Below are 22851 nucleotides of genomic sequence, written 5' to 3'. Positions count from 1 at the left end.
TACACTTAACTTTTTATCCCTTAAAAATAGATGGTGGCCATCTCTGAGGTATCTAGCTCTACTTCTTTTTAATAGCTGCATAGTACTCCATACTATGGCTCAACTGTAAGTTATACAACCATTCTTCAGATGATACCCATTCCAGTATGCAAGTACATACAGTACTTACATATGCAAACATACATACTGTTGATATGACATCTGTAAGGAATTAAAAAGTGGGCTACCTGGGTCAAAGGGATGAATATCTTAGCATAACTATAGTGCCTCAGATTACTTGCTAAAAAACACTCACAAAAGCAATGATGGAGCCTACCTTTCCATTTTCTTACCAAAAGTGTCTTACACATATCTCTGAATTTTGTCAACCTTAAGGGTGGAAATTTCTACTCTGATGGTGTGATTTCCATTCCACTATTAGGGAGATTAAGCAACACATATTTTTATTTTTATTAATAATTTGAACCTTTTCTTCCATAAATTACCTATTCATATTTGTTACCCTTTTTCTGTTACTATGTTCTCTCTTTCTTTGGAAAAAAATCTAAAAATCAACTCCTTGTCTGTCAAACACACTACAGGTATTTTCTCCCAGTATAATATAATCTTTGTTTATGGTACTGTTCACCATCATAGAATTTGACATTTATACACAGTCAAATTTGTCAATCATTTCCTTTATGTATTTGGAGCTTCCTGATAATATTTAAGTATTCTTGTGAATTTTCTTCCAACACTTTTTTTGTTCTACTTTTTGCATATAAGGCTTTAATCCATCTGGAATGTATCTCTGAAGTACGAAGCAGGAATCTAACTTTGTCTCATTCCACATAGCCAGTTTTGCTAACACAATTATTTAATAAACTGTGTGTCCCACTAAACTCAACTGTGACTGATCAAACGGTAAATTCTCCTTTATTCCTGGGTCTACTTCTGGACTCTTTTTCATTCCACTGAGCTTACGTCAAAAACATAGTTTTAATTATAAAATTCTCCAACTAGTATTTTTCAAATCTTTACTGGCAAGGCTCATATTTTTTGATATAAGCTCTAGAGTAATTCATTTGTCCAATTCAAAAAATATATAACAAGCAACTGATTGGAAAGTATTAAGTTTATATGTTATTTTGGAATGAGTTGACAACTTTTTGAGATTGTCTTCTAATCCATGATAGCCTCCCTTCCCTTTAAGCCCTCAGTAAGTTTTATGCTTTCCTTTACATATATTATTCCTATTAAATTTATCTTTAAGAATTTAATAGATTATGTTGCCATTGTAAATAAGATACCTTTATATTTTATAACTGATTGTTGCTAGAGAGAATAAATCTGATTTTTATAGATTTATACTGTACCTAGACAACTTAGTAAATTTCTTACTAATTATAAAAGTTTTAGTAGTCTTTTGGGTTTTTAGGTATCCAATCACATCATTTACAAGTAAATTCTTCTCTTTAATATTCATACTTATTTTCTCTTCTTTGCATCAGCAATAACACCTAAAACAATGTTAACAAATATTAATGCCAGTGTGCATTCCTGACTTAAAACTGATTTTATTGGAAATAAATGGGGCTTTTTTTTTTTTTAATGGTTTCATATATTTAAGATTATTTCTTCTGGGCAGATTCTAGAAGTTGAAATCTTGGTTTAAAAATACAAACATTTTAAGAGTTTTTATATATTTTGCCAAGTTATTTCCAAAAGAATTTTTTATCCTCTTTTTAAAAATTCTTTTGTTTTTGGTACAATGATGCTTAGTAATAAAGAAAACTTAGAAGTAAAAAACACATATTTAAAAGATGAAAGGAGCATATAACCAAACATAAGAGAGAAGGTAAAAACCTTTATGAAGTTTCAGAATAACTAAAATGCAAAGAAAGTAGAAGACTCCAAAAAGAACTAAGGCTACAAAGTATGATCCTCAGGTTATATTTAGGGGAAGAATAAACCATTTAAAAAAAAAAAGCCCCATTTATTTCCATTAAAATCAGTTTTAAGTCAGGAATGTGCACAGACATTAATATTTGTTAACATTGTTTTAGGTGTTATTGCTGATGCAAAGAAGAGAAACTAAGTATGAAGGAAGGAATATTGACTGAAAGATATTAAAGAGATGAGAAGAGAACCCAGCAACAGTGAGTTAGTTGTCTTCTGCTCTGAATATCCTAGGTACAAAGAAAACTTACAAACACAGTGGATTGAGCACTTAAAGGACCAATGTCAACCTGAAAAGACATTTCAGTGTGCTCCTAGAGCACCCTCCAATCTAGCCCTATCCTAGGCTAACAGTACCATCACTGACAAGCTACAAGTAAACATGATTATCAAATATGCATTCAACATGAAGTAGAAAGGGGAGTTAACTCACTGCAAAATTTTATCATGTAAAATCTAACAAAGATCAATGTTAACTGTAAAAAGTCAAGTGTAAGACAGGAAAGCAGCCATCTGCACTGAGTATGATGTGGGATTTTCATTTACATCAAGCTCAGTAAGTTACCTGTGTAATAACAGCCTTTGACTGTACTAACAGAAACCTGAAACTGAGACCGAAGGAGTGAATAATCCTTCCGTATGAATCTGAATTGGTTCAGGCTATATCTAGAATACTTTGTTCTGTTTTCAACACCATACTGTAATAAAAAGGACTGTGGAAGAAATGGAATATATCCACAGAAGATCACTGAAGATAAGAAGATCTAACATTATTTCATCTTAAAAGAAGTAAAGATGGTGGTAAGACGTAGGGGACATAATAACAGAGACTGGAAAGAATTTCAAAGACCAATTTCAAAGAATTAGACTTCTATACAGCTCCACATAGTAGAAACAGCATCAGTAAAGCAGATATTACAGCGCAATATATTTTGAACATATTTTTTAAACAACTGCCCTAAAGATTTAATTTCCAAAAAGGGCATTTTGGCAAGAGTATTTAATACAGAAAAGAGACACAATTTTGAAAAAAAAAAAAAAACAAACAAAAACTTGATAGTACTCAGAGCTGCACAGAGGTAGGACAGACTCTCAAAAGGTGCTCAGGCTTGTTGTGACCAGTTGATGGGAGTGTTACAGAGTAGAGTCAAGCCTCAGAGATATCTGCATTGATTATCTTTCTAGTTCCTTCCAATCCTTGGACTCTTTGTTACATTATCTCCCTAAGTAAACGAACAAGAAGAAAACTACCTTGGATTTTTGCAGTTCATCCAAGTCTTGAAATGTTTTATTCTTTGCTATCAGAACTAGAATGAATTCTTTGCTTTAAATTATTTATATATAAATAAAGAATGTCTATATGTATTCAACTGAGTCACTTTGCTATACAGCAGAGATTGGCACAACACTGTAAATGAACTATACTTTAATAAAAAATAATAAAGTCTTTATATATAAATAAATTATGTGACTGCCAGGAAGGCTTACAAACAATAGCAGCATTTCTTTTTTTCATTTTTTCCACAGCAAGAGTGCTTAATTTGACTATTCAATAAGACAACTGAGAAAAGCAAAAAGAAGGTAAGTCAAATAGACTAAAATGACAGTATTATAATAAAAAAAGAAGAAATTTTACTTTTAATAGTGTGACAGCCAAAAAATGATTCAAGCAACAGAAACTGGTTGTTTCAAGGGTGAATATATAAAGGTCTAACCAGTAGGCTGAGTTGGAATGAAATTCATGTCCCACGTTAAACCCAGTTTGTTTATATCAACTAGGTTGATGGGGATTTTCCCACTGAAATACATAAAACAGCACTTAGTTCATTTCTGCTTTTCCTATAATTAACCAAAAGTCCCAAAATATGATGTCCCTAGAAGTCCCATGAGAGAAATGCATTCCAAAATCCAACTATATATTACAAACAAAGAATACGGGGTACCACTGATGACCTTACCTGTCAACACTAGGCAGAGAAGGAAAGCAAAAGAGAGCAAGAAACAGAAAGGTAACTACTTTTTCCCCAAGACATAATTTACTCACCTCCATCCTCCATTCACTCAGAATGGCGACATTTTTGTCCACTTTTTAAAATAATATTTACTTTCAAATACCACATCAACTTTTCCAAAATATGAAGGCATGGCCTTGGGAATACACACCTAGAAGTTGTTTCTGGACCACTTCCAGTACCAGTCTGATCTTGGCAAAAACTTCAGATGGCGATGGATGTTCCAAGTCAGTCATCACAGATTCAAAACGAATGATGGTGATGTTAGGCTGGCTTTCTATCACGGCAAGAAGGGATGGGCAAGATGCCAGAGGCTTAAGGATATACTTCAGCAGCATCTGACCTGAAAGTTATATCAACACTCATAAAGAAAAAATCACTTGAAGACACTTGAGAAAAAACAAAAGATCTTTGAGCCTAACAACAAAAAACATGTACCATGACATTACATAACACCCATATGCACTGCAAGTTTTCCCACTGAAGTTTCCCAGATTGTCTACAGATTTTTATTTAAATTATTAAAAAATAAAAAAACACCAGCAGCTAGTTTGAGAAAAAAAAGAGAGAGAAAAGAAAAAAAGGAAAGGATCTAAGCCCTTAATGAAAAGGGTAATATTTATAACAATTCTATTTAATGAATCATGAAGCCAAACTTTATGATCCATCATCAATATCATTCAGAGAATATTTGCTAATTTTTCCTGTCAGTCCTTTAACATTGGACTTTCTGAAAATGTCATGTAAATGAAACAAAGTAGGATGGCTTACCAAATGACTTAAGCTTGGTATGTAACTCTCCAAGAAGAGAAAATGCCAAGAGGACAGAACTGATTGGTGGCACGGGGTTCTTCTCTTCTTTTTGAGATTGTTCGGTGCATAAATGAAGCTCTGTTTGCAGGCAAGATTCCAAGTTGCTGATATCTATGGAGAAGGGAAAAAAATATCAGCTGTCTCAGCAGTACAAGATGTTCCCATTTCTATTCCTGAGAGCCTACGGTCTACCAAGAGTCCTAAAAACGTGGTTTTAGTACAAGACACTTCTAATGCAAGCAAGTACGAATTATTGCATACAAATCCTTGGCATCACTTTAAAACAAGAAATTACTTCTTTTGGTATGCTCAAAGAATCAAACTGAGTGCAAAAGATGATGTACCTACAATAACTGCATATTAAATATGTGTTGAGAACAGATAAACAACAAAGTCCTACTGTATAGCACAGGGAACTATATCCAATATCCTATGATAAATCATAACAGAAAAGAAAATTTTAAAATGTGTGTGTGTATATATCTGTGTGTGTGTGTATGTGTGTGTGTATATATATGTATGTATAACTGCATCACTTTGCTGTCCAGAGGAAATTAACATACCACTGTAAATCAACAATACCTCAACAATAAAAAATATATTGAATGACTGAATGAAGGCAAAGAATAAAAAGTGAGATCCTAGTTTCAGTTAAGGCCTCGTCTTCTATGTTCCCTCTTATGAAGGAAAGAGAACAGCCTGCCAAACAAGTTTAACAAGAAGGGTGTGTTACAACAAAGAATTGCCATCTTCTCTTAATTTTATAACCTGCTTGGAAATAGAATCGAAAACTTCTGGATGACTTCCTTGAAAATACACATGGGGTGTGTGTGAGGGGATGGAGTGTCTATGTACATACATACATATACACTGTATTTGAAGGCCAAAGTGGATAAGGGGAAGGAAGAAAGGGGAGACTCTGAGGTTTCCTCTGAAACAGACTAAATTTCAAGATTAAATGTTGGAAAATATACTGGATTTAATGGCATGTCTTTCAATATACCCTCAGAGATTATACTTTGTATAAACAAGATATCAAAGAGGGTTCACACCCAGAGGTGGGCAGAGGGGCTGAGAGCCAAGTAGTATAAATAAAAACCAGGGCCAGAGTTATCCCATTTCTCATGATTCTGTCACCGATTTTCCCCAAGGACTGCAAAAACTGGGTCCAACTCCTATCCCATCGATCCTCTGTCTTCCTTAGCAAGAGAGAGAAAGGTCGAACAGTTTCTTCAAGCTTTTTAGAAAAGATAAACTGTTGGGATGAGGGCTCTGGGAATGAGCACACTCTACAACGGAGAAGTGCTTCCACCTCCTCTAGCATACCCTCACCTCACGGACCCCTCCCAATCACCTCCCCCCTTCTCTGCTCCTTCCTAGCGAAAGGGACAGAAAGAGAAGTGTGAAGAAAGTAACAAGCATTTTGGTCCCAACAGCATATCTGCTTAAATGAGAACTCAATACAGAATTGGGAGATTAATAAATGAAGCCTTCTTCTCTCCCAATATAAAATATTTGGAATACATTCAGAAGCCAAACTGGCTCAGGCAGATTAAGCAAAGCAGTTCACTGAGGTCAGCATCACCTTTCGATGGTGGGAACTTCCATACAATCAGCTTCTGCCACTCCTCTCCAAGGTGATAAAGTATATTCTGTTTCTGTATTGTCAGCTCCATGCTGAGAGATTTCAATATTTTTAAGTCAAAGCATTTTCTGGATTTTAACAACTTCAAGCATTTCTGGGCCTGGCAGTGAAATGGAATCACTGTTAAACATTTCATCTGTACTCTAGGCAATTCGAACATATTTGTATAACAGTAAGGAATACATGTGACACAGAATTTACTTAAAACAAGAGTAGCATTACTTGTTCATGCTTTAGAGAAAGTGTTTAATACCTCTTCTAGATGCTGAGCAGCAGAAATATACTTCTTTCCTGCCAATGCACAATTATATTCCTCAATAGCAGTAGAAAACTAAAAAGATAAGTATAGTTATTAGGTATTTTATCTGATACATCTTATTATTTCAAGTCTGTCTGCTTGCTTGTTTTTAAAATATGAAAAAAATAGCACATAGTCAAGGGATACTCATTAAACGATAAGACCAACTGGAAAAAAAAAAAAAAAAACAACTTTCTCACCACCAAAGTGCTAAAGTTTGGTTTGAATTTACTGACCTCTTGTAGCTGTCTAAGCAAACAGAGGACTACTGAGTCTCTTTCCAGCTGCTGCTTCAAGTCTGTAAATTCAGCAGTTGATACATGAAGATCCCGGCGGACCTAATTCACAATACCAAAGACAAGTACTTTTTAGCTATACTATACCTAAGAAATAAAACACTCATTATAATCAATAAGCCTTATTAGCTGAATATAACTCATGATTAAATTTAAATGCTGGTTAAGAATGGAATAAAAATCATAGAATGTAGTAGGAAGAGACCTGAAGTGGTCCAAATGGCCCAAATCCTTGTCTTATGCAGAAACACCCATTGTCATCAACATAGTATCCTCTTGTCAGCAACGAGTTTTAGTTTAAGCAGTTACCTCACATCACAGAACTCACCCACCTGGATTACTAGAAGGGTGTCCCCATGGCCAAGTGATAATTCACTCTAGAGTTGAACAGTTTTAACCAATAGGAAGGTTTTCATAGGTTAAGTGAGGATCCACCTCCTATTCTGTCCTACCTTTTCAGGGACTTCGCACTATCAATTACTTCCTCTTTTCTCTATCTTTTACTTCTTACCAATTCATTCTTCATTCATGAATTACATACTGATTCAATATCTACTAGAGGATGGCTCCTCCCATCAGATTTAAATATGTTAAAAATTCCCCCATCTTTAAGAAAAAAATATCAATCAAATCCTTGTTGCTATGTCTAAAGCATGTATCACCAGTACTTAACCATTCGTCAGTACACTGTTATTCTCCTTTCCTTAGATCTATGACACCAATTTCTACTCATTTTTCTCCTGGTTCTTTGGCCATTTCTTTTCATTTTCTTTTGGGACCTTCATTTTCCCTCTGATCACTTCACACATACTGATAATCCTTTCTCCCTGGCCCTCTTATTACTCTGAACCAATGGTTCTCAAAAAATCAAACATTTTTTGCTCACCCCCATCCAGGGACATTTGGCAATGTCTAGAGACATTTTGGCTTGTCACAAATCAGCAAGTTCTACTGGCATCTAGTGAGTAGAGCCAGGGATACTCAACATCTAAACATCTTACAATGTACGGGAGCGCCCCCCACAACAAAGAATAATATCCAGCCCCAATCTAGGCATTCAACAGTGCCTAGATTGAAAAACCCTGCTCTATATTCTCTCTCCATTCTCATAGTTTCAATTTCTAAGTGTGGCTCTCTCAAGTCCACACCATTTTCCTAAAATCCAAGTATGTATATGGAGGGGGTGATATGCAAACTATCCTCTAAAATCCACTCTCTCATAGGAACAGAATGTGGCTACCCAACTACACTATCTGTTTTCACTGTCCCTCTCAGTCAGTTGTGACCATGTGACTAAGATCCCACCAGTGGTATATAAGCAGAAGTGATGTCTACCATTTCCAAATCTGGGTCTTAAGAAAATAGATGCATCTTCTCTATGCCCTCTATTTTCTCTGAACCTCCAGATATCACTGGACATGGGGAGAGACCAACTGCAACCACAAAAACAGCAAAATTCTAACGCAGTGTTTTTCAAACTATAACATGCATATATACATATTGCTTGGTGAATCTTATTAAAATGCAGCCTCAAATTCAGTAGGCCTGAGATGGGGTCTGAGATACTCTGTGCCTACCAAACCACCAAATGCTGCCAGTTCCACTGCTCTACAGACTGTTGGAAGACCATTTTTTAGGATTTTCTACACTTCAGCACCATCTTGCAAGTGAAGCAATGGACTGTCTTTTGTTCTGAACTATCTTTCCAAAAATGTTTGTGTAGTAAACAAACATTTGAAAAACAGAAATAGTATTTCCCTTCATGACAAAAATCCAGCATGCTTACTACCCATTAGAAGATGTTTATGCTGTCTAAGCTCAGGAGTTTTCTTCTATCATGCAGCCCACCACACTGCCCTGTAGAAACTGGGGCTCAGGGTGCTGTGCAAAAACATTCATCCACTGGCTACTATTGTAGGGAACAGACTATCCGCCACAGTTCTTGACTCAGAATGCACTAGAACAGCCAGGCCCTGGGTTGTAGAATCAGCCTGCTAGCCTGGAGACCATGATTAAAAAAATATGTATCTTGTTTGAGCCACTGCATTTCAAGTTTCTGGCCCTGCCCCATCTTTATTTACAATAGTCTAGCCTCCATCTTCATACAAGCCAACTGTGCAGCTTCATTTGGATCTCATACAGGCAGCCCATATTTAAACTCAACCAAAACCTCCTCCTCCCCCAGATTCCCTGTTTCAATGGATGGCACATCAATAACCTAGTTCCACAGTTACCAGTGACTCCTCCATCTTTGATTCCTCACATCAACAACTCCCAAAGATCCTATATCTTTTGAAAGTCCCCAGGATTGATCCACTTTTCTCTATGCCTATTGCCACTGACTGTGGTGAAGGTCGCAGCCTGTCTTGCCTGATTACTTTAACTGCCTCCTGATGCTTCAGCTGCCTTCTCATTTCCCAGTCTCTTTTCCCTCAAGTCTTTTCTTCAAACTGCAAGCAGAATGGGATTCCTAAAATTCAAATCTGACATCACTCCCCTACTTAAAACTCCTCTACGGCTTCTACAGGGCAATCAAGAAAATCCTTACTACTTAAACTGATACACATGGTTCTGGCTTACCTTTTTAATCTCATCTCATGGCCCCTCCCACCACATTCTATCAACATCTGTCATCATCTGTCATATGGAATACATGCAGCTTTCCAAAAGTGGTGTCTCTCCACTACCTCCACGTTTCCACCATGCTGTCCCCTGTGCCTGCCTAAACATTTCTCCTTCTTCTTTTGCTTAATTACCTATCACTTCAGACTTTGGTTTGGACCCCAATTCGTACAGGAAGACATCTTTAGCAACATCTCCTCTCTTTAACTGAATTATTCCTATTTAATGTGTATCACATTATTTTATTCCTCTATAGCAGGCATGAGATTCACATTTTGAAATAAAAAACTAGTTCACCAACTACCATAGTATCTGGCAATTTACAGATGCTCAGTAAATATATCAAATGACTGAATAAACCCTTTAGACCACCTATTGAATCGAATTCCCCCTCTCTAGCCATACATTTGAATCTTTCTCTCAAATGGTAAGACTCCAAATATTGAAAGTGTTTCTCACAGCTAAATACCCCCAGTTTCTTCACCGTTCTTCAGATGGTATGGTGGTCAGGTCTGGACCCTCTCATCAAGACCAGTCATCTTTAAAAATACAACAATCAGAACTGAATAAATCTTGTCCAGTCATAATCTGGCCAGGAAAACGTACATAGTCCATTACTTTCTTGTTCCAGATACTTCATTTCTAATAACACAGTCTAGTAATTGCACTACTGACTTATTTGTCTGACAAATACCCTTTGAATATATTATTTGAACTGTGCCAGAGTTGCAGAGTAATGGATTTATTTTTATTAAAACCTCTAACCAGAATGACAGGTAAAATCAGTATTAAATAGATTTTCCAAATAGCTAGTGGTTTCCCCACTTGCAATTCAAGTTTTATACAGAACTTTTAAAAACACATCTGTTCCCTTTCCTTCTTTAGGAACTGTCACACAGAGAAGAGACTTGATGTCTTTCTTTCCTTTAGGACCTTGAGAATATCTCAACATCTTGATTTTGGATATCAACGCACCCTGAGTGAAAATTTAGAAACAGATGTACAAAACACCTATTCAGTTTAAACCTCTAATATCAACTTGATTTTTTTCAATGGCTTATTTTTCCTAAAAGAAAACTGTAAGGGAAAAATCCTGGTGAGATAATATACATGAAAAGCAACTTTTAAATTATGAAGTGGATATTCCTGTTTCAACACTGGCTTACTCCTTTGTGATGACAGTACTCTGGCAAACAAGGTGAACATTCTTAAAAACTGCCAGACTTTCCATAGGAAGTACAGTAAGCACTAGCCCCATAAAGTATAAAGTGACACAGGATAAGATGGGCAGAGATTCCCTGCGTGTCCAAGGAAAGTGGCTTTATGACAGGAAGTACAGTGGTTGTGACTGGCAATCCAAGTCAATTTTCCACAAGAAAGCCAAAAGACAAAGATTGTGCTGAAGCTTTAATACGTTGAGGCCAGCTGCAGATATAAGAGAATGCATGCCGTTAAGAGATACAAGCATTTTAAAGTAGGAGATGATAAGAGACAAGGCCAAATGATTCACTTATATGCTTTATCTGTTTTTATTATGAAGACATTAAAATCTTGAGGCTATATTTTTAATTTATAAAGTGAACTAAGATGCAAGACATTATTAGCATAGCTTAAAATTTTTTACCATAAAAAAGAAATTGTTTATAGTTTTGGAAAACATTTGTATTTTAAAACTGGAAGTTACCTTAAGGTCATCTAATTCAACTTCCATTCACTAATAAGGAAAGTGAGGTCTTTAAAATTTGTATTAAGGACTTCCCTGGTGGTGGTTTCCCTGGTGGACTTCCCTGCAGTGGCTAAGAGGACCAATGCAGGGGGCCAGGGTTCAATCCTTGGTCAGGGAACTAGATCCCACATGCCATAATTAAGACCTGGTGCAGTCAAATAAATAAGTTTTATTTTTTTTAAAAAATGAAGATAAAAAAAAATTGTAAACTGAGTTGTCCTTGGAATCAGGAAGCTGAACTTTCTCCCTACAAACCCATCCCACATAACAAACTGTTCTTACCTCAGTCTCTATCCTAGATTTCAGCAAGCCAATGTCATCAGATAGCTTATCCACTTGGGTAACCAGGTCCTGTGCACTCTGCATGCTAGGTAGGAATTCGCTATACTTCTTGCTGATCATACTGCACACCTCGCCCTATTATACAAGAGAAAAGTTACAATGACATGAGTAGGGAACTCTTAAAATACATAGCTCGTCTTCTGCTAGGGATCTTCCAAGTCAGGGCCTTTTTGCCCAGTTACTCATACCCATTCACTTTCCCTTCCAAGCCAATGGGTTTCTCTGAAAAAACATTTCTCCTACCGTTAAGAGTCCCATAACACAAGGATACAAGAAGACAATGATCAACAAATCCCAACAGTGCCCAAGAATTGTACAAACACTGAAAAAGAGAAAGGCAGAGCCAGAAATTCTCATTTTGAATCAAACCAGTTCAGACTATAGTCACTAATTTTAATCATATATCTAATAGGAAAAAAAGTAAATGAATAAATTAAGACCATAATCTGTATACCTCAATTGATTTATGAATTTCTATTTTCTTGCTTATAAAATTGCAAGACCTAATCTTAAATAATTCAGGCTTCCCAGGTGGCACTAGTGGTAAAGGATCCTCCTGCCAATGCAGGAGACACAAGAGACGCAGGTTCAATCCCTGGGTTGGAAGATCCCCTAGAGTAGGAAATGGCAACCTGCTCTAGTATTCTCACCTGGAGAATTCCCTAGACAAAGGAGCCTAGCAGGCTACAGTCCATGGGGCTATGGAGTTGGACACAACAAACGACTGAGCACACACAATCTTAAAACCTAAGTTGATCTGAGTTCCATTATTTCCTTTAATGCAAAATAATTTAATAAATTATTGAATATTTTTCACTGAATTAGTCAATGTTTGGGAGACAAGAATAAACGATGCTTGCATGCATGCTCAGTTGCTCAGTCATGTCTGACTCTTCTGAACCCCACAGAGCGTAGACCACCAGGCTCTTCTGTCCATGGGATTTTTCTGGCAAGAATACTGGGGTGAGTTGCCATTTCGTCCTCCAGGGGAGCGTCACAATCCAGGGATCGAACCCACGTTTCCTGTGTCTCCTGCACTGCAGGCAGATTCTTTAAACTGAACCAAGGAAATTATGCTTGTCCCAAATAAATTCCTTTTAGGTAGGAAAGATAGGATACACTTAAGTAATCAGAACACAGAAATACAATATAACAAGAGTTCAGGTACTCCAGAAGCACAGCTGAGAGACAGAGCACCTCTGCCTGAGGGTAAATGGGGATATTTTTCATACAGGAAACGACATTTGAGATGGAACTTGAAGAATGAGTAGAACTACTAACAGGTAAAAGATGGAGAGATGACAACATAAACAAAATCTGGCAACTAGGGGAAAAGTGGGTCTGCTTGGAGAATAGAAAGTAATTCTCATCTGTCTGGATGGGAAAATAAACCGGAGAAAGGCAAGTTAGTTCCAGAACAGGAAGGAGCCTGTAGCTTAACAGTTGGTCTTCTTTCCATCATATAAAAAAGCAATGAAAAATCCTAAAGCCATATTCCAGGAGAGGCCAGTGACGTGAATACTTAACACTCAGGAAATCATTTTGGTAAAATAAAACCATTTTTGTGCCTTTATGGTTCAGTGCCAAACTTGCTCTCTTAAATCCACAGGGTACACGTCTTTTTAAGATGTTTAAGAAAGCAACAAAGATGTGGCAAATAACAAATGTAAGGTAATGACAGTAGCACGAAGTGAAACTCCGTGTGGTCAGGTGCCTTCTGTTTTTGTATCAATTCCAAGACAGCAAGGTCCAAAGAAGTGCTAGTCACGTGTTTTATAACACTCGGCATAGTCTCAAAGGCCTGGGGGTGAAGAGAGTTGAGTTTAATAAAGTACTGATACGTTTGTAATGACAAAAATTCAGGGAGGAGAACGGTACAATCCTCCCAAAGCTATCACATTCATCCACGAATCATTCAGAGGAGGAAACTACACACCGAAGAGGGGTGGGGTGACCCTGCCCTCATTTCTATCCAGCTGCTATCCCCCGCTCCCTAGACGCCTCGGGCTTCCAGTCCCAAATTCCCTGCTCTGCCGGTCTCCACCGCCCTCCCCTCGTCCCCCTATCCCATACCTCCCCAGCCTAACCCCACTCCCAATACTGCCCCAGCCACCGCCTCTTCCCACCGTCCCAGCCTCCTCGGCTCCGCAGTCCCAGTCCCAGTCTGGGCTCCCCTCTAAGCCCCCTTCTCATCCCACATACTTGCACCCACTCTCGTTCCTCCCTCCGTCCCTTTACAGTCAACCGCCCGCTGCTCCGGCTTCACCTTGATTTCTTCCACCCGCTGGGTCAGGCGACTGATCCGAGTGCCCAGATCCTCCTTCTCCAGCCTCCCGGAGTGTGCCAGGACTTCCGTCACGAACGAGGCCATCGCCACCACAAGAACCAAAACTGACAGGGTCACTCTCAGCCAGCGCGGCAGCTCCCGTCCCGCCGGCAGCCTTGGCGCGCAGCCTGCCGGGAAACGAAGTCTCGCGGGGCCCAGGTCTCCTCACGAAAAGCGATGGCTGCACTACAGCTCCCAGCAGGCACCGCGGCTATCCTGGCGGGGATTTTCCACGGTGTCCCGTAGTTGGCAAACTGTGCGTAGACGCGTTTACTAGCTCCTTTTTAAATAGTTGGTCTTTTCCCGCCGGTTTTTCACTAGAAGTGAAATGGTCTTATTTAATAACCAGTCCCGAGTGAACCTTTCTCAATTGCAAAACGCTTTCCTGTGAAATTTATGTAGCCTGAAGACCCAAGAAGCGCATCTTGATCTTTTTTCGTTAAGTATTCATTCTCATGGACTGCAGTGACCATCAGAATGTATGTGAATGGTGCCTCTGCAGTTGTTCAAGGACGTGGCATCACCTTATAAATAAAAGTATGCCCATAATCGCACTCCTTTCATATTGCATAGTTTATATGTATGTATATTTATTTATTTATGTGTGTGTCAGTGTGCGCATGCTACATCGCTTCAGCCCTGTCGGACTCTTTGCGACCCTATGGACCGTACCCCACCAGGCTCCTCTGTCCATGGAATTCTCCAGACAAGAATACTGAAGTGGGTTGCCATGCCCTCCAGCGACTCTTCCTGACCCAGGGATGGAACCTGAATCCCCTGTCTCTCCTGCACTGGCAAGCGGGCTCTTCACCACTAGCGCCACCTAGGAGGCCCCATACGTATGTGTAATATTTATTAAATATACATTTATATTATTTATATTACCTAACTTAAGTAGAAAAGGCAGACGAACCAGAGATCAAATTGCCAACATCCGCTGGATCATCGAAAAAGCAAGAGAGTTCCAGAAAAAACATCTATTTCTGCTTTATTGACTATGCCAAAGCCTTTGACTGTGTGGATCACAATAAACTGTGGAATATTCTGAAAGACATGGGAATACCAGGCCACCTGACCTGCCTCTTGAGAAACCTGTATGCAGGTCAGGAAGCAACAGTTAGAACTGGATATGGAACAACAAACTGGTTCCAAACAGGAAAAGGAGTACCTCGAGGCTGTATATTGTCACCCTGCTTATTTAACTTCTATGCAGAGTACATCATGAGAAATACTGGGCTGGAAAAAGCACAAGCTGGAATCAAGATTTCTGGGAGAAATATCAATAACCTCAGATATGCAGATGACACCACCCTTGTGGCAGAAAGTGAAGAACTGAAGAACTTCTTGATGAAATTGGAAGAGGAGAGTGAAAAAGGTGGCTTAAAACTCAACATTCAGAAAACGAAGATCATGGTATCTGGTCCCATCACTTCATGGGAAATAGATGGGGAAACAGTGGAAACAGTGTCAGACTTTATTTTGGGGGGCTCCAAAATCACTGCAGATGGTGACTGCAGCCATGAAATTAAAGAGACGTTTACTCCTTGGAAGGAAAGTTATGACCAATCTAGACAGCATATTAAAAAGCAGAGACATTATTTTGTCAACAAAGATCTGTCTAGTCAAGGCTATGGTTTTTCCATTAGTCATGTATGGATGTGGGAGTTGGACTATAAAGAAAGCTGAATGCAGAAGAATTGGTGCTTTTGAACTGTGGTGTTGGAGAAGACTCTTGAGAGTTCCAAGGAGACTGCAAGGAGATCCAACCAGTCCATCCTAAAGGAGATTGGTCCTGGGTGTTCATTGGAAGGACTGATGTTGAAGCTGAAACTCCAATACTTTGGCCACCTGATGTGAAGAGCTGACTCATTTGATAAGACCCTGATGTTGGGAAAGATTGAGGGCAGGAGGAGAAGGGGACGACAGAGCATGAGATGATTGGATGGCATCACTGACTCAGTGGACATGAGTTTGGGTATACTCCGGGAATTGGTGATGGACAGGGAGGCCTGGCGTGCTGCAGTTCATGGGGTCACAAAGAGTCGGACACGACTGAGCGACTGAACTGAACTGAAGTATAAATAACATTAGTACTGAATGGAGTGGAACATGATACTTAGCGCTTTCTGTCAGAGGTTACAAATCAATTTTATCAAAACTTTAAAAAATTTGTTTCACTTTTCAAGTGTTACATACTAAAAGATGTTCGCAATATACTATGTGCATATGTGCCTGCCTGCTGTCACTTCAGTCATACCCGACTTTTTGCCACCCCGTGGATTGTAACCCGCCTGGCTCCTCTGTCTATGGGGATTCCTCCAGGTAAGAATGCTGGAGTGAGTTGCCATTTCTTTCTCCAGGGAATCTTCTTGACCCACGGATCTGGGCACAGGGTTAATTATAAAGCTTTATAAGCTATAAAGTTCTAAAAAAAAAAAATGAACATACATGTAAACTTTGTTCAAACAAAAATAAGGTCCTTATTGGGAAAGGTGTAGAAGAGTAATTAATTTGGGAGGTGTTCTCAGAACAAGTACACAGCGTCAAGTATGAAATGACCTAATTAAAATTGCCAGCACTCAGCTGCCACATACAAAGTTGATGAGAGCAGCGTCTCCCACTTGTAATTGCAAAGTGTGAATATGTGTGACCCGCCTACTCTAGTTTGTGACTAACTGCAAGGATTCCTGATATTCTCATTTCTGCTCATGCTTATAAACTTAGAGTATTAAAAATAATAAATAGATACAATATACAAATAGATACAAATATAAAGTATGTACACCAAATTAACTTTTAGTGATGAACTGATGGTATTTATTCTCTTCTTTCACCTGATTTTTCTATTTTTCTACAATAAACATATATTGCATTGATTAAAATGCTTTTTAAAAAAATTTTAAAGGTACATTCTGAGGGTAGACCCCAAGTGGATGCTGACCTGAAGGTTCTTGTCATTTTTAAGTGTCCATGGAACAATCTTCTTGTACTAGTGAGGCAGGGGAATTTTCCTGTGACATAAGCAAAGGAAATGAATTTGGGGTTGAGACAGGAAGCCATAATATCTTGAGAAGTGCCTCTCTCTAGAAGATTAACCAACTTTTGTTTGGTGGACCTGTCAGCCTCTCGTTGAAATCTAAATATTTATACTAACAAATGCCCAGTGAGGAAAGAAGGACCTGCAGATGAAATTCTTGAAAACTTGTAACAATATTTCTTGAGCAACTACTATATGACAGACACTGCTAGGCTGGGAATCCTAAATATGTGAATAAATAATCTCAGGAAAAAATATTGGTCATTACTATCTTGGAGGTAGTTAAGGGATTGATCCAGATATTGTGGGACCTAAATCTTACACAATTGTCAGGAGGGGGAGGACTCTTTAAGGAAAAGAATGTAAAATAAAAAATATAAAACCAAGTGCAGCCCTTGGAAGGGATCCGTACAAGTAACAGCCCTGGAAGCTTAATCTACCTCTAAGGAAGATACAAAGGGCAGAAGAAATATTGGAGGATATCCAGTCTCAGACGGAGAAGGCAGTGACACCCCACTCCAGTACTCTTGCCTGGAAAATCCCATGGACGGAGGAGCCTGGAAGGGTGCAGTCCATGGGGTTGCTGAGGGTCGGACGCGACTGAGCAACTTCACTTTCACTTTTCACTTTCATGCATTGGAGAAGGAAATGGCAACCCGCTCCAGTGTTCTTGCCTGGAGAATCCCAGGGATGGGGGAGCCTTGTGGGCTGCCGTCTATGGGGTCGCACAGAGTTGGACATGCCTGAAGCGACTTAGCAGCAGCAGCAACCCAGTCTCAGATTGCATCAGGGAGGTTTCACAGTAAGAAGGAATCTGAATTAAGAATGGAAAGAGTTATCAGGTTGAAGTTCTGGAATCTTCTTCTAAGAAACTAAACTGTAGAAGTTCCACCTCTCCCTGAGCACTGGATAAGCTAAAGACTGTTCTTCAAATTTCCAACAAAAGACAAGGAAGAGTCAGGAAGAACAGTAAAGAGCATAGGGAATGGAATGGGATTGCTACACACAGACAATGTACCCAAGTACAAGTGAACACTTGAGTTAAGAAAAAGAAATTAACAGCTCTCAGATTAGAAGAATTAATATTGTTAAAATGGCCATACTACCCAAAGCAATCTATAGACTTAATGAGATCTCTTTCCAATTACCCATGAAATTTTTTCACAGAACTAGAACAAATAATGCTCAAGTTTATATGGAACAATAAAAGACCCAGAATTGCCAAAGCAATACTGATGAAAAAGAGAAAAACTGGAGGCATAACCCTCCCAGACGTCAAACAGTACTATAGAGCTACAGTAATCAAAACAGCATGATACTGGCATAAAAACAGACATATGGATTAATGGAACAAAATACAGAGCCCATAAATAAACCCATACACCTACCATCAATAAATCTTCGACAAAGAAGGCGAGAATATACAATGTGGCAGGGGGCAGGGGGTGGTGTATCTCTTCAGCAAGTGATGTCGTGAAAGCTGGACTGCCATGTAAATCAATGCAGTTCGAACACTCCATCATACCATACACAAAAATAAACTCAAAATGGCTTAAAGACTTAAGTGTAAAACATGAGGCCAAACAATTTCTAGATGAAACATAGGCAAAACATTTCTGACATAAATCATAACAATGTCTTTTTAGGTCAGTCTCCCAAAGCAATAGAAACAAAAGCAAAAATATGCAAATGGGACCTAATCAAACTTATAAGTTTTTGCACAGCAAAGTAAACCATAAACAAAACGAAAAGACAACCTACACACTGAGAGAAAATATTTGCAAATGATGCAACCAACAGGGGCTAATTTTAAAAATATACAGACAACTCATACAACTCAATAACCAAAAAATCACACAACCCTATCAAAAAAATTGGCAGAAGACATAGACATTTCTTCAAAGAAGGCATACAGATGGCCAAAAAGTAGGTCAAAAGATGCTCAAAATTACTAATTATTAGAGAAATGCAAATCAAAAGTAGTGCAATGAGGTTTGACCTCATACCACTTAAAATGGCCATCATCAAAGAGGCTACAAATATAAATCCTGGAGAGGGTGTGGAGAAAAAGGAACCCTTCTGTACTCTTGTTGGGAATGTAATTTGATGCAGCCACTATGGAAAACAGTATGGAAATTTCTTTAAAAACTAAAAATAGAGTTACCATATGATCTACCAATCCCTCTCCTAGTCATGAGTGAGTGAGTGAGTGAAGTGGCTCAGTCATGTGCTACTCTTTGCGACCCCATGGACTGTAGCCTACCAGCCTCCTCTGTCTATGGGATTTTTCAGGCAAGAGTACTGGAGTGGGTTGCCATTTCCTTCTTCAGGGGATCTTCCCGACCCAGGGATTGAACCCGAGTCTTGGATAGAACCCGGGTCTCCCACATTGCAGGCAGATGCTTTACCCTCTAAGCCACCAGGGAAGCCCCAAGGCATATATCTTGAGAAAACGAATTTGAAAATATACATGCACCTCAATGTTGACAGCAGCACTATTTACAATAACCAAGACATGGAAGCAACCTAAATGTCTATTGACAGATGAATGAATTAAAAAAGATGTGGTATATATACAATGGGACATTACTCAGCCATAAAAAGGAATGAAATAATGACATTTGCAGCAATACAAATGGACCTATCAGAGAAAGACAAATATATAGTATCACTTATATGTGAAATCTAAAAAAAAATGATACAAATAAATTTATTGACAAGATAGAAATAGACTCACAGACAGAAAACAAACTTAGGTTACTAAAGGGAAAGGGGGAGAGGGATAAATTAGAAGTTTGGGTTTAGCAGATTCACATTACTACATACAAAACAGATAAATAACAAGGTACTACTGTATAGCACAGAGAACTATAATATCTTACAATAAACAAGAATCTGAAAAAGAATTTACATGTGTGTGTATATATATATATTTATATAAATGTTGTGTGTGTATATATATATATTTATATAACTGAATCACTTTGCTGTACACCAGAAACTAACACAACATTGTAAATCAACTATACTTCAATAAAAATAAATTTAAAAAAAAATTTTAAAGAAATTAGGGACTTCCTGGTGGTCCAGTGGCTAAGACTCCATGCCCCCAATGCAGGGGACCAGGGTTCGATCCCTGGTCAGGGAACTAGATCACACATGCCACTACTAAGACCTGGTGCAGCCAGATATTTATTTTAAATTTTGTTAAAGAAATTAACAAATAAATGGGTTCTGTTTTTCCTTACCTGATCTCTTTTATAATTCATACTTATCCTGGTTTGTATATCTCCTAACTCACAGATTTTCACAAGAAAGGGCTCTGAAGAAAAGCCAAAGAAGTAAGGAACAGTGTCTGAAAGAACTCCTCCTGACCGAACATGTGTCACACACGTGTGGCATGCCTGGATTCAGGAAGCAAAGTGTCAAACACAAATCTGGATGGATATAGTACAAGCAGACAGGGTTTCCAGGGAAGCATAATATTTTGCCATCGCTTTGATTAGAACATGTGGTTGCTGTAAAAGCAGCAGAAGGAGACTACAATTTAAAAGAGCATCCCATTTGTTTCAAGGCAGGATTAAAGGAGGGACGGGGAGCTGTGGCTGCAGGTACGGATGAAACAAGATTGCTATCAGTGAATTTCTGAAGCTGAGTGAGAGTACACGAGATTTCTTTATGCCATCTGCTCTACTTTTATCTATGTTTGAAATTTTCCATAATAAAACATGAAAGGAAAGGAGACATTCCAGAAGATTCTGCTCACCTCTGTCCACCCCTACAAGACTGACAAGTTAATCAGGCTGCTTAAGCGTTGAGGTGTCATTCAGGTTAAGTCAAGGTACTGTTTTTTCAGATGCTTCCCCCTTACTATCCTACGCCCCCTTTTCACTTCCTAGTGTACTACAGAGGACTCAGATTAAAATGTAAATAGGGGAATACGTTGGTCAACACTTACGTCTTCAATATAATAAACCCCAGTTTTCTTTCGTATTTTGCCATAAAGATGAGCCCACAGGGGCGTGCTGTGTCACCAGTGCGCAGGCGCAGCGCAGGAAGCGTCTCTGAGCGGGCGGGAGACCGCACAGGAAACATGAGTCCCAGCCGCGGGCTCAGGACTTGGATCTCTTCTTACCAGCTGGGGGACCTTGGCAAGCTCCCTAACTTGTATCTCACAGCGCGGGTGTGAACATTAAATAAGGAGAAAGAATCTGGCCAAAAGTCTGGTTTTTAACCACACTCAATAAATGCGAATTATTTCCTTTCCTGTCGGAACCTGCCTCTTGTCAGCAGCAGCAAATAGGAATGAAAGCTGGTGTGACTACCATCTATTTACAGCTGCTGTCAGCTGGAGACGGAGGTGGAAGCGCTTACCTCCTGCGATATTCTGGGTCTGAATAAACTCCTTGGATAGGAGATTTTTTTTTTTCTTTCTGCCTACGAAATCACTAAATGATTAAATCTGTAAAATGTATAAAATTTTGGGCTGGCCAAAAAGTTCATTTGGGCTTTTCCATTATATGTTATGGAAAGCCCCGAATGAGTTTTTTGGCCAACTCAATACATAGGCACAAATAAAAAACTATCCATGCTCTTACCACTAAAAATAACCATGGTTAACACGTTGTGGTATATTGTATATACATATATATATATACACACACACACACACATATATATGTATATATATACACATATATATGTGTATATATATACACACACATACATATTAATACATATATACATATACAAACACACATACATATTAATACATATAGATACAGATATATGCACTTTTTTGTGAAAGTGAACCTATATATTGTTTGGTCACTGTTTTTGTCACTTAACATATCAAAAACATTTTTCACGTCATTAAAATTTCTTCTACATCAATTTAAAACAGCTGCCTAAACTGTACATAATAATACACAATGATCAACACTAGTTCAAAGGATAGTTTCATACATCTTTGTATATATTCACAATAAATTCTTGGAGGTAGGGTGTTGGGACAAAGTATGCATATATATCCTGGAGAAGGGCATGGCAACCCACTCTATTATTCTTTCCTGGAGAATCTCATGGACAGAGGAGCCTGACAGGTGACGGTCCATAAGATCCCACAGAGTCAGACATGATTGAAGCGACTGAGCACGCATGCACCTGTGTATATATTTTAAAGTGTAAAAGGCTTCCCTGGTGACTCAGAGGTAAAAAATCTGCCTGCCAATGCAGGAGATGCAGGAGACATGGGTTCCATCCCTGGGTCAGGAAGATCCCCTGGAGAAGGAAATGACAACCCAGTCCAGTATTCTTGCCTGGAAAATCCTGTGGATAGAGGAGCTGATGGGCTACAGTCCATGTGGTCACAAAGAGTCGGACACAACTGAGCAACTAACCAAAAAAAACAACAAAAAGTGTAAATCATGATGTCATGTTACCCTCCGGAAAGATTACATTAAATGTGTACTCCCAGAACATCATTCTTGTCTTCTTGGACCTGGGGAGGAATTTTTTGGATGTACTCATCAAATATGTATTGATGGTTTACTATCTGACTACTTTGCCTCTCATGGGCCCCTCCCCCAGGATCCACCCCCACATCTAATCTTGGGCACACCCCCTAAAACCAAACATTGCCAAGTCCCTGGCACCAGCCGCCTAGAAAACTGAAACAGGAACCCTCTCCAAACCTGAAAGACCTTCTGCTCAACTTCCCAAAAGTCCTGCCTGACGCAGTCACTGAGCCGCCTCTCCTCCTTTGCTTTCTGCCTTTATTCTCTGGTGGGAGCAACC

General features: G+C 38.8%; 1 protein-coding gene across 2 annotated transcripts in view; it reads right to left on the bottom strand.

Moving 5' to 3' along the window:
- The window catches only part of ZW10 (zw10 kinetochore protein), a 35186-nt gene extending 21047 nt beyond the window's left edge, over positions 1-14139 (bottom strand). Inside the window, exons 1-7 of one of the 2 annotated variants that reach the window (XM_005908307.2) lie at positions 13959-14139; positions 11633-11767; positions 6943-7044; positions 6662-6739; positions 6349-6508; positions 4722-4874; positions 4102-4293 (exon numbers count right to left, since the gene is read on the bottom strand). In XM_005908307.2, the coding sequence (XP_005908369.1) occupies positions 4102-4293; positions 4722-4874; positions 6349-6508; positions 6662-6739; positions 6943-7044; positions 11633-11767; positions 13959-14063 (925 nt within the window). In that variant the 5' untranslated portion in view covers positions 14064-14139. The remainder of the gene's footprint in view (positions 1-4101; positions 4294-4721; positions 4875-6348; positions 6509-6661; positions 6740-6942; positions 7045-11632; positions 11768-13958) is intronic. The other variant, XM_070384198.1, reaches the window with a different exon arrangement.
- Between the last annotated feature and the right edge of the window lie 8712 nt (positions 14140-22851).

This window comes from Bos mutus, chromosome 15 (genome assembly GCF_027580195.1).
Source record: "Bos mutus isolate GX-2022 chromosome 15, NWIPB_WYAK_1.1, whole genome shotgun sequence".
Taxonomy (NCBI): domain Eukaryota; kingdom Metazoa; phylum Chordata; class Mammalia; order Artiodactyla; family Bovidae; genus Bos; species Bos mutus.
This window is presented reverse-complemented; position numbering and strand designations above follow the sequence as displayed.